The sequence below is a fragment of the Pristiophorus japonicus genome, unplaced genomic scaffold, assembly GCF_044704955.1.
Source record: "Pristiophorus japonicus isolate sPriJap1 unplaced genomic scaffold, sPriJap1.hap1 HAP1_SCAFFOLD_3289, whole genome shotgun sequence".
NCBI classification, from domain to species: Eukaryota; Metazoa; Chordata; class Chondrichthyes; family Pristiophoridae; genus Pristiophorus; species Pristiophorus japonicus.
In genome coordinates, this window is record NW_027253094.1 from 1 (window position 1) to 12326 (window position 12326).

Genomic DNA, 12326 nt, shown 5'->3' on the forward strand with positions numbered 1-12326 from the left:
CTCGCTCCCCCCACTCTCTCGCTCCCCCCCACTCTCTCGCTCCCCACACTCTCTTGCTACCCCCACTCTCTCTCTCTTACCCCCACTCTCTCACTCGCGCTCACCCCCACTCTCTCACTCGCTCTACCCCCCCACTCTTACTCGCTCTCCCTCCACTCTCTCTTCCCCCACTCTCTCTTCCCCCACTCTCTCTTCCCCCCACTCTGTCTTCCCCCCACTCTCTCTTCCCCCCGCTCTCGCTTCCCCACCACTCTCTCTTTCCCCCCAACTCTCTCTTCCCCCCCCACTCTCTCTTCCCCCCCACTCTCTCTTCCCCCCAACTCTCTCTTCCCCCCAACTCTCTCTTCCCCCCAACTCTCTCTTCCCCCCAACTCTCTCTTCCCCCCAACTCTCTCTTCCCCCCCACTCTCTCTTCCCCCCCACTCTCTCTTCCCCCCACTCTCTCTTCCCCACCACTCTCTCGTTCCCCCCACTCTCTCTCTTGTTCGCCCCACTCTCTCGCTCCCCCCACTCTCTCTCTCTCCCCCCCACTCTCTCACTCGCTCTCCCCCCCACTCACACACTCGCTCTCCCCCACTCTCTCGCTCCCCCCCACTCTCTCTCACCCCCCAACTTTCTCCCCCCGCACTCTCTTCATCCCCCCATTCTCTCCCTCCGCCCTACCCTCTCCCTCCGCCCTACTCTCTCCTTCCGCCCTACTCTCTCCCTCCGCCCCACTCTCTCCCTCCTCCCCACTCTCTCCCTCCCCCCCACTTTCTCCCTCCACCCCCACACTCTCCCCCCCACTCTCTTCCCCCCACTCTCTCTCACCCCCACTCTCTCACTCGCTCTTCCCCCACTCTCACACTCACTCTCCCCCAACTCTCTCGCTCCCCCCACTCTCTCGCTCCCCCCACTCTCTCGCTCCCCCCACTCTCTCGCTCCCCCCACTCTCTCGCTCCCACCACTCTCTCGCTCCCCCCACTCTCTCTTTCTCCACCCCACTCTCTCTCTCTCTCGCGCTCACCCCCACTCTCTCACTCGCTCTCCCCCCCCTCTCACTCGCTCTCCCCCCCCCACTCTCACTTGCTCTCCCCTCACTCTCTCGCTCCCCCCACTCTCTCCCCCCCCAATCTCTGTTCCCCCCCAATCTCTCTTCCCCCCACTCTCTGTTCCCCCCACTCTCACTCCCCCCACTCTCTCTTCCCCCCCACCCTCTCTTCCCCCCCACTCTCTCTCTCGTTTCCGCAACTCTCTCTCTCGTTCCCGCCACTCTCTCTCTCGTTCCCGCCACTCTCTCTCGTTCACCCCACTCTCTCACTCGAACCACCCACTCTCTCGCTCTCCCCCACTCTCTCGCTCTCCCCCCACTCTCTCTCTTCCCCCCACTCTCTCGCTCTCCCCCCCCACTCTCACTCGCTCTCCGCCCACTCTCTCGCTACCCCCACTCTCTCGTTCCCCCCACTCTCTCGCTCTTTCCCCACTCTCTCTCTCCCCCCCACTCACTCACTCGCTCTCCCCCCACTCTCTCACTCGCTCTCCCCCCACTCTCTCGCTCCCCCCACTCTCTCTCTCTCCCCCCCACTCTCTCACTCCCCCCACTCTTTCTTCCCCCCACTCTTTCTTCCCCCCACTCTCTGTTCCCCCCACTCTCTGTTCCCCCGCACTCTCTCTTCCCCCCACTCTCTCTTTCCCCCAATCTCTCTTCCCCCCCCAATCTCTCTCCCCCCACTCTCTCTTCCCCCCCACTCTCTCTTCCCCCCCCACTCTCTCTTCCCCCCCACTCTCTCTTCCCCCCCACTCTCTCTTCCCCCCACACTCTCTCGTTTCCCCCACTCTCTCTCTTGTTCCCCCCACACTCTCGCTCCCCCCCCACTCTCGCTCACCCCCCAACTCTCTCTCTCCCCCCCCCCACACTCTCTCTCCCCCCCCCCAGTCTCTCTCCCCCCCCACTCTCTCTCTCCCCCCAATATCTCTCTCCCCCACTCTCTCTCGCCCCCCACTCTCTCGCTCCCCCCACTCTCTCGCTCCCCCCACTCTCTCGCTCCCCCCACTCTCTCTCTCCCCCCCACTCTCTCGCTCCCCCCACTCTCTCTCTCCCCCCCATTCTCTCACTCGCTCTCCCCCCACTCTCCCGCTCCCCCCACTCTCTCGCTCTTTCCCCACTCTAGTTCTCTCCCACTCTATCTCTCTCCCCCACTCTCTCACTCGCTCTCGCCCCACTCTCTCACTCGCTCTCCACCCCACTCTCACTCACTCTCCCCCCCACTCTCACTCACTCTCCCCCCACTCTCACTCACTCTCCCCCCACTCTCACTCGCTCTCCCCCCACTCTCTCGCACTCCCCCACTCTCTCGCTCTCCCCCCACTCTCTCGCTCCCCCACTCTCTCTCCCCCCCCAACTTTCTCCCCCGCACTCTCTCCCTCCCCCCCACTCTCTCCCTCCGCCCTACTCTCTCCCTCCGCCCTACTCTCTCCCTCCGCCCTACTCTCTCCTTCCGCCCTACTCTCTCCCTCCGCCCCACTCTCTCCCTCCTCCCCACTCTCTCCCTCCCACCCCACTCTCTCCCTCCCCCCCACTTTCTCCCTCCACACCCACACTCTCCCCCCCACTCTCTCCCTCCCCCCCCACTCTCTCTCTTCCCCCCACTCTCTCTCACCCCCACTCTCTCACTCGCTCTCCCCAACTCTCACACTCACTCTCCCCCAACTCTCTTGCTCCCCCCACTCTCTCGCTCCCCCCACTCTCTCGCTCCCCCCACTCTCTCGCTCGCCCGCACTCTCTCGCTCCCCCTCGCTCTCTCACTCCCCACACTCTCTTGCTCCCCACACTCTCTCGCTCCCCCCACTCTCTCTCTCTTCCCCCACTCTCTCACTCTCGCTCACCCCCACTCTCTCACTCGCTCTCCCCCCCCACTCTCACTCGCTCTCCCTCCACTCTCTCTTCCCCCCCCACTCTCTCTTCCCCCCCACTCTCTCTTCCCCCCCACTCTCTCTTCCCCCCTCTCTCACTTCCCCCCCGCTCTCTCTTCCCCCCCGCTCTCTCTTCCCCCCCGCTCTCGCTTCCCCACCACTCTCTCTTTCCCCCCACTCTCTCTTACCCCCAACTCTCTCTTCCCCAACTCTCTCTTCCCCCCCACTCTCTCTTCCCCCACTCTCTCTTCCACCCACTCTCTCTTCCCCCACTCTCTCTTCCCCACCACTCTCTCGTTCCTCCCACGCTCTCTCTTGTTTCCCCCACTCTCTCGCCCCCCCCACTCTCTCACTCGCTCTCCCCCCACTCTCTCGCTGCCCCCGCTCTCTCGCTCCCCCCACTCTCTCGCTCCCCCAACTCTCTCGCTCCCCGCACTCTCTCTTTCTCCCCCCCACTCTCTCTCTCGCGCTCACCCCCACTCTCTCTCTCGAGATCACCCCCTCTCTCTCACTCGCTCTCCCCCCCCACTCTCTCACTCGCTCTCCCCCCCACTCTCACTCGCTCTCCCCCCCCACTCTCACTCGCTCTCCCCCCACTCTCACTCGCTCTCCCCCCCCACTCTCACTTGCTCTCCCCCAACTCTCTCGCTCCCCCCACTCTTTCTTCCCCCCACTCTCTGTTCCCCCCAATCTCTCTTCCCCCCCACTCTCTCTTCCCCCCCACTCTCTCTTCCCCCCACTCTCTCTTCCCCCCCACTCTCTCTTCCCCCCCCACTCTCTCTTCCCCCCCCACTCTCTCTTCCCCCCCACTCTCTCTTCCCCCCACTCTCTCTTCCCCCCCACTCTCTCTACCCCCACTCTCTCTTCCCCCCCACTCTCTCTCCCCCCCACTCTCTCTCGTTCCCGCCACTCTCTCTCTCGTTCCCGCCACTCTCTCTCTCGTTCCCGCCACTCTCTCTCGTTCCCGCCACTCTCTCTCTCGTTCCCGCCACTCTCTCTCTCGTTCCCGCCACTCTCTCTCTCGTTCACCCCACTCTCTCTCTCGAACCCCCCACTCTCTCGCTCTCCCCCCACTCTCTCGCTCTCCCCCCACTCTCTCTCTTCCCCCCACTCTCTCGCTCTCCCCCCCCACTCTCACTCGCTCGTCCCCACTCTCTCGCTACCCCCACTCTCTCGTTCCCCCCAATCTCTCGCTCTTTCCGTACTCTCTCTCTCCCCCCCACTCTCTCACTCGCTCTCCCCCCACTCTCTCACTCGCTCTTCCCCCACTCTCTCGCTCCCCCCACTCTCTCTCTCTCCCCCCCACTCTCTCACTCGCTCTCCCCCCCCACCCTCACTCGCTCTCCCCCCACTCTCTCGCTCCCCCCACTCTCTCGCTCCCCCACGCTCTCTCCCCCCCACTCTCTCTCCCCCCCTCTCTCTCTTCCCCCCCTCTCTCTCTTCCCCCCACTCTATCTTCCCCCCACTCTATCTTCCCCCCCACTCTCTCTTCCCCCTACTCTCTCGCTCTTCCCCCCACTCTCTCGCTCCCCCCACTCTCTCATTCCCCCCACTCTCTCTCTCCCCCCCACTCTCTCACTCGCGCTCCCCCCACTCTCTCACTCGCGCTCCCCCCACTCTCTCACTCGCGCTCCCCCCACTCTCTCACTCGCTCTCCCCCCCACTCTCACTCGCTCTCCCCCACTCTCTCTCCCCCCCACTCTCTCTCCCCCCCACTCTCTCTTCCCCCCCACTCTCTCTTCCCCCCCACTCTCTCTTCCCCCCCACTCTCTTTTCCCCCCCACCACTCTCTCTTCCCCCTACTCTCTCGCTCTTCCCCCCACTCTCTCGCTCTCCCCCCACTCTCTCGCGCTCCCCCCACTCTCTCGCTCTCCCCCCACTCTCTCGCTCTCCCCCCACTCTCTCGCGCTCCCCCCTCCCAGTCTCTCACTCTGCCCACCCCCACTCTCTAACTCTCTCCTCACCTACTCTCTTGCTCTCTCCCATGCTCTTGCTCTCCCCCCACTCTCTTGCTCTCCCCCCACTCTCTCGCTCCCATCACTCTGTCGCTCCCCTCACTCTGTCGCTCCCCTCACTCTGTCGCTCCACTCACTCTGTTGCTCCCCTCACTCTCTTGCTCCCCTCACTCTCTCGCTCCTCTCACTCTCTTGCTCTTTCCTCCACTCTCTCTCTCCCCCGCACTCTCTCACTCGCTCTCCCCCCACTTTCTCTCTCCCCCAACTTTCTCCCCCCGCACTCTCTCTCTCCGCCCTACTCTCTCCCTCCGCCCTACTCTCTCCCTCCGCCCCACTCTCTCCCTTCCCCCCACTCTCTCCCTCCCCCCCCACTCTCTCCCTCCCCCCCACACTCTTCCCCCCCCCACTCTCTCTTCCCCCCCCACTCTCTCCCTCCCCCCCACTCTCTCCTTCCGCCCCCACACTCTTCCCCCCCCACTCTCTCTTCCCCCCCACTCTCTCTTCCCTCCCCACTCTCTCTTCCCCCCCACTCTCTCTTCCCCCCCACTCTCTCGCTCCCCCCCACTCTCTCGCTCCCCCCCACTCTCGCTCTCCCCGCACTCTCTTGCTCTCCCCCCACTCTATCGCTCCCCCCACTCTCTCGCTCCCGCCACACTCTCGCTCCCCCACTCTCTCGCTCCTCTCACTCTCTCGCTCCTCTCACTCTCTCGCTCTTTCCCCCACTCTCTTGCCCCCCCACTCTCTCGCTTCCCCCACTCTCTTGCCCCCCTCCACTCTCTCGCTCCCCCCCACACTCGCTCCCCCCCACACTCGCTCCCCCCCAATCTGGCTCCCCCCAATCTGGCTCCCCCCAATCTGGCTCCCCAGCCCAACTCGCTCACCCATCTCGCTTCCCCCCATCTCGCTCCACCCATTCTCTCGCTATCCCCCCACTCTCTCGCTCTGCCCCACCACACTCTCGCTCACTCCACTCCACTCTCTCTCTCTCTCTCTCTCCCTCTCTCCACCCCACTCTGTCTCCCCCTACTCTCTCTCTCTCCCGTACCCCGGCTCAACTCTCTTCCCCCCTCCACTCTCTCTCGCCCCCCCCCCACTCTCTCACCCCCCCCACTCTCTCGCTTCCCCCACTCTCGCTCCCCCCCAATCTCGCCCCCCCATCTCCCTCCCCCCATCTCGCTTCCCCCCATCTCGCTCCCCCCATCTCGCTCCCCCCATCTCGCACCCCCCCAATCTCGCACCCCCCCAATCTCGCTGCCCCCCATCTCGCTCCCCCCATCTCGCTCCCTCCAATCTCACTCCCCCACAATCTCGCTCCCCCACAATCTTGCTCCCCCCAATCTCGCTCCACCCACTCTCTCGCTATCCCCCCGGTCTATCGCTCTGCCCCCCCCCCACTCTCTCGCTCTGCACCACCACTCTCTCGCTCACTCCACTTCACTCTGTCTCTCTCTCTCCCTCTCTCCACCCCACTCTCTGTCTCCTCCCACTCTCTCTCTCCCGCACCCCGGCTCAACTCTCTTCCCCCCTCCTCTCTTGCCCCCCTCTCTGCCCTCTGCACTCTCTCTATGCTGCCTCCACTCACTCACCCCCCACTCTATCGCTTTCCCCCTCTCCCAGTCTCTCGTTCTGCACCCCCCCACTCTCTAATTCTCTCCTCACATACTCTCTCGCTCTCTCCCACGCTCTTGCTCTTACCGCACTCTCTTGCTCTCCCCCCACGCTCTCGCTCCCCCCACGCTCTCGCTCCCCCCACTCTCTCGCTCCCCCCACTCTCTCGCTCCCCCCACTCTCTCGCTCCTCTCACTCTCTTGCTCTTTCCCCCACTCTCTCTCTCCCCCCCCACTCTTTCACTCGCTCTCCCCCCACTCTCTCGCTCCCCCCACTCTCTCGCTCCCCCCACTCTCTCTTTCTCCCCCACTCTCTCTTTCCCCCCCACTCTCTCTTCCCCCCACTCTCTCTTCCCCCCCCAACTCTCTCTTCCCCCCCACTCTCTCTTCCCCCCCACTCTCTCTTCCCCCCCACTCTCTCGCTCCCACCCACTCTCACTCCCCCCCACTCTGGCTCCCCCCCCAATCTCGCTCCCCCCATCTCGCTCCCCACCACTCTCTCTTCCCCCCCACTCTCTCTCTCTCCCTCCCACTCTCTCTCTCTCCCCACCCACTCTCTCACTCGCTCTCCCCCCCACTCTCTCACTCGCTCTCCCCCCCACTCTCACACTCGCTCTCCCCCCAATCTCTCGCTCCCCCTACTCTCTCACTCACCCCAGTCTCTCGCTCCCCCCACTCTCGCTCTCTCCCCCCCTTCTCTCACTCGCTCTCCCCCCACTCTCTCGCTCCTCACACTCTCTCCCCCAACTCTCTCTCTTCCCCCCCACTCTCTCTTCCCCCCCACTCTCTCTTCCGCCCCACTCTCTCTTCCCCCCCCCCACTCTCTCTTCCCCCCCACCACTCTCTCGTTCCCCCCACTCTCTCTCTCCCCCCCACTCTCTCTCTCCCCCCCACTCTCTCGCTCTCCCCCCACTATCTCGCTCTCCCCCCACTCTCTCGCACTCCCCCACTCTTCCCCCCAATCTCTCGCTTTCCCCCCACTCTCTCGCTCTCCCCCCACTCTCTCGCTCCCACACTCTCTCTCTCCCCCCCACTCTCTCTCTCTCCCCCCTCTCTCTCTCACCCCCCACTCTCTCTCTCCCCCCCACTCTCTCGCTCCCCCCACTCTCTCTCCGCCCCAACTTTCTCCCCCCCCACTCCCCCCCTCCCCCACACTCTCTCCCTCCGCCCCACTCTCTCTCTTCCCCCCACTCTATCTCTTCCCCCCACTCTCTCACTCTCCCCCCACTCTCTCACTCTCCCCCCACTCTCACTCGCTCTCTCACTCGCTCTCCCCCCCACTCTCTCGCTCCCCCCACTCTCTCGCTCCCCCACTCTCTCGCTCCCCCCACTCTCTCGCTCCCCCCCACTCTCTCGCTCCCCCCACTCTCTCAATCCCCACACTCTCTCACTCCCCACACTCTCTCGCTCCCCCCACTCTCTCTCTCTAACCCCCAATCTCTCACTCTCGCTTACCCCCACCACTCTCACTCGCTCCCCCCCACTCTAACTCGATCTCCCTCCACTCTCTCACTCGATCTCCCTCCACTCTCTCTTTCCCCCCCACTCTCTCTTCCCCCCCACTCTCTCTTCCCCCCACTCTCTCTTCCCCCCCACTCTCTCTTCCCCCCCACTCTCTCTTCCCCCCACTCTCTCTTCCCCCCCACTCTCTCTTTCCCCCCACTCTCTCTTTCCCCCCACTCTCTCTTCCCCCACCACTCTCTCGTTCCCCCCACTCTCTCTCTTGTTCCCCCCACACTCTCGCTCCCCCCACTCTCTCTCTCTCCCCCCCACTCTCTCTCCGCCCCAACTTTCTCCCCCCCCACTCCCCCCCTCCCCCCCCACTCTCTCCCTCCGCCCCACTCTCTCTCTTCCCCCCACTCTATCTCTTCCCCCCACTCTCTCACTCTCCCCCCACTCTCTCACTCTCCCCCCACTCTCACTCGCTCTCTCACTCGCTCTCCCCCCCACTCTCTCGCTCCCCCCACTCTCTCGCTCCCCCCACTCTCTCGCTCCCCCCACTCTCTCGCTCCCCCCCACTCTCTCGCTCCCCCCACTCTCTCAATCCCCACACTCTCTCACTCCCCACACTCTCTCGCTCCCCCCACTCTCTCTCTCTAACCCCCAATCTCTCACTCTCGCTTACCCCCACCACTCTCACTCGCTCCCCCCCACTCTAACTCGATCTCCCTCCACTCTCTCACTCGATCTCCCTCCACTCTCTCTTTCCCCCCCACTCTCTCTTCCCCCCCACTCTCTCTTCCCCCCCACTCTCTCTTCCCCCCCACTCTCTCTTCCCCCCCACTCTCTCTTCCCCCCCACTCTCTCTTCCCCCCCACTCTCTCTTTCCCCCCACTCTCTCTTTCCCCCCACTCTCTCTTCCCCCACCACTCTCTCGTTCCCCCCACTCTCTCTCTTGTTCCCCCACACTCTCGCTCCCCCCACTCTCTCTCTCTCCCCCCACTCACTCGCTCCCCCCACTCTCTCGCTCCCCCAACTCTCTCGCTCCCCCCACTCTCTCTTTCTCCCCCCCACTCTCTCTCTCTCTCGCGCTCACCCCCACTCTCTCACTCGCTCTCCCCCCCCACTCTCACTCGCTCTCCCCCCCCACTCTCACTTGCTCTCCCCCCACTCTCTCGCTCCCCCCACTCTCTCGCTCCCCCCACTCTCTAGCTCCCCCCACTCTCTCTCTCCCCCCACTCTCTCTCCCCCCCATTCTCTCCCCCCCAAATTTCTCACCCCCACTCTCTCCCTCCCCCCCACTCTCTCCCTCCCCCCCCACTCTCTCCCTCCCCCCCCCACTCTCTCCCTCCCCCCACTCTCTCCCTCCCCCCCCACTCTCTCCCTCCCCCCCCACTCTCTCCCTCCCCCCCACTCTCTCCCTCACCCCCACTCTCTCTCTTCCCCCCACTCTCAATCTTTCCCCACTCTCTTGCTCCCCACACGCTCTCTCTCTCCCCCCCCACTCTCTCACTCGCTCTCCCCCCACTCTCCCACTCCCCCCACTCTCTCGCTCTTTCCCCCACTCTAGCTCTCTCCCACTCTATCTCTCTCCCCCACTCTCTCACTCACTCTGCCCCCCACTCTCACTCGCTCTCCCCCCACTCTCACTCGCTCTCCCCCACTCTCACTCGCTCTCCCCCCACTCTCTCGCTCCCCCCACTCTCTCTCACCCCCCAACTTTCTCCCCCCGCACTCTCTCCCTTCCCCCCATTCTCTCCCTCCGCCCTACTCTCTCCTCCGCCCTACTCTCTCCTTCCGCCCTACTCTCTCCCTCCGCCCCACTCTCTCCCTCCTCCCCACTCTCTCCCTCCCCCCCACTTTCTCCCTCCACCCCCACACTCTCCCCCCCACTCTCTTCCCCCCACTCTCTCTCACCCCCACTCTCTCACTCGCTCTCCCCCCACTCTCACACTCACTCTCCCCCAACTCTCTCGCTCCCCCCACTCTCTTGCTCCCCCCACTCTCTCGCTCCCCCCACTCTCTCGCTCCCCCCACTCTCTCGCTCCCCACACTCTCTCGCTCCCCCCACTCTCTCTCTCTTACCCCCACTCTCTCACGCGCGCTCACCCCCACTCTCTCACTCGCTCTCCCCCCCCACTCTTACTCGCTCTCACTCCACTCTCTCTTCCCCCCCACTATCTCTTCCCCCCACTCTCTCTTCCCCCCCACTCTCTCTTCCCCCCACTCTCTCTTCCCCCCCGCTCTCTCTTCCCCCGCTCTCGCTTCCCCCCAACTCTCTCTTTCCCCCCAACTCTCTCTTCCCCCCCCACTCTCTCTTCCCCCCAACTCTCTCTTCCCCCCAACTCTCTCTTCCCCCCAACTCTCTCTTCCCCCCCACTCTCTCTTCCCCCCACTCTCTCTTCCCCCCACTCTCTCTTCCCCCCACTCTCTCTTCCCCCCACTCTCTCTTCCCCACCACTCTCTCGTTCGCCCCACTCTCTCGCTCCCCCAACTCTCTCGCTCCCCCCACTCTCTCTTTCTCCCCCCCACTCTCTCTCTCGCGCTCACCCCCACTCTCTCTCGCGCTCACCGCCACTCTCTCACTCGCTCTCCCCCCACACTCTCTCACTCGCTCTCCCCCCCCACTCTCACTCGCTCTCCCCCCACTCTCACTCGCTCTCCCACGCCACTCTCACTCGCTCTCCCACCCCACTCTCACTCGCTCTCCCCCCCACTCTCACTCGCTCTCCCCCCCACTCTCACTTGCTCTCCCCCCACTCTCTCGCTCCCCCCACTCTTTCTTCCCCCCACTCTCTGTTCCCCCCCACTCTCTGTTCCCCCCCACTCTCTGTTCCCCCACACTCTCTGTTCCCCCCACTCTCTCTTCCCCCCCACTCTCTCTTCCCCCCACTCTCTCTTCCCCCCCACTCTCTCTTCTTCCCCCCCACTCTCTCTTCCCCCCCACTCTCTCTTCCCCCCCACACTCTCTCCCCCCCCACTCTCACTACCCCCCACTCTCTCTTCCCCCCCAATCTCTCTCTCGTTCCCGCCACTCTCTCTCTCGTTCCCACCACTCTCTCTCTCGTTCCCGCCACTCTCTCTCTCGTTCCCGCCATTCTCTCTCGTTCACCCCACTCTCTCTCTCGAACCACCCACTCTCTCGCTCTCCCCCCACTCTCTCGCTCTCCCCCCACTCTCTCTCTTCCCCCCACTCTCTCGCTCTCCCCCCCCACTCTCACTCGCTCTCCCCCCACTCTCTCGCTACCCCCACTCTCTCATTCCCCCCACTCTCTCGCTCTTTCCCCACTCTCTCTCTCCCCCCCACTCTCTCACTCGCTCTCCCCCCACTCTCTCGCTCCCCCCACTCTCTCTCTCTCCCCCCCACTCTCTCACTCCCCCCACTCTTTCTTCCCCCACACTCTCTCTTCCCCCCACTCTCTCTTTCCCCCAATCTCTCTTCCCCCCCAATCTCTCTCCCCCCCACTCTCTCTTCCCCCCCACTCTCTCTTCCCCCCCACTCTCTCTTCCCCCCACCACTCTCTCGTTCCCCCCACTCTCTCTCTTGTTCCCCCCACTCTCTCGCTCCCCCCACTCTCTCTTTCTCCCCCCCACTCTCTCGCTCCCCCCACTCTCTCGCTCCCCCCACTCTCTCGCTCCCCCCACTCTCTCGCTCCCCCCACTCTCTCGCTCCCCCCACTCTCTCGCTCCCCCCACTCTCTCTTTCTCCCCCCCACTCTCTCTCTCTCTCGCGCTCACCCCCACTCTCTCACTCGCTCTCCCCCCCCACTCTCACTCGCTCTCCCCCCCCCCACTCTCACTTGCTCTCCCCCCACTCTCTCGCTCCCCCCACTCTCTCTCCCCCCAATCTCTGTTCCCCCCCATTCTCTGTTCCCCCCACTCTCTGTTCCCCCCCACTCTCTGTTCCCCCCACTCTCTCTCCCCCCTCTCTCTCTCTCCCCCCCCACTCTCTCTCACCCCCCCACTCTCTCTCTCCCGCCCCACACTCTCTCTCCCCCCCCCACTCTCTCTCCCCCCCCCACTCTCTCTCTCCCCCCAATATCTCTCTCCCCCCACTCTCTCTCTCCCCCCACTCTCTCGCTCCCCCCCCACTCTCTCGCTCCCCCCACTCTCTCTCTCCCCCCACTCTCTCGCTCCCCCCACTCTCTCTCTCCCCCCCACTCTCTCACTCGCTCTCCCCCCACTCTCCCGCTCCCCCCACTCTCTCGCTCTTTCCCCCACTCTAGCTCTCTCCCACTCTATCTCTCTCCCCCACTCTCTCACTCGCTCTCCCCCCCACTCTATCACTCGCTCTCCCCCCCACTCTCTCACTCGCTCTCCACCCCACTCTCACTCACTCTCCCCCCCACTCTCACTCACTCTCCCCCCACTCTCACTCTCTCTCCCCCCCCAACTTTCTCCCCCCGCACTCTCTCCCTCCCCCCCACTCTCT

General features: G+C 64.5%; 1 protein-coding gene across 1 annotated transcript; it reads left to right on the forward strand.

Annotated features, from left to right (window-relative positions):
* Nucleotides 1-8222: 8222 nt before the first annotated feature.
* On the forward strand, nucleotides 8223-10874 carry LOC139249594 (uncharacterized; the record flags this gene model as incomplete). The annotated part of the gene is made up of 2 exons (XM_070872528.1): nucleotides 8223-8270; nucleotides 10803-10874. Coding segments are annotated over 2 exons (120 nt in total), but the record flags the coding sequence as incomplete, so codon positions are not given.
* Nucleotides 10875-12326: the final 1452 nt, after the last annotated feature.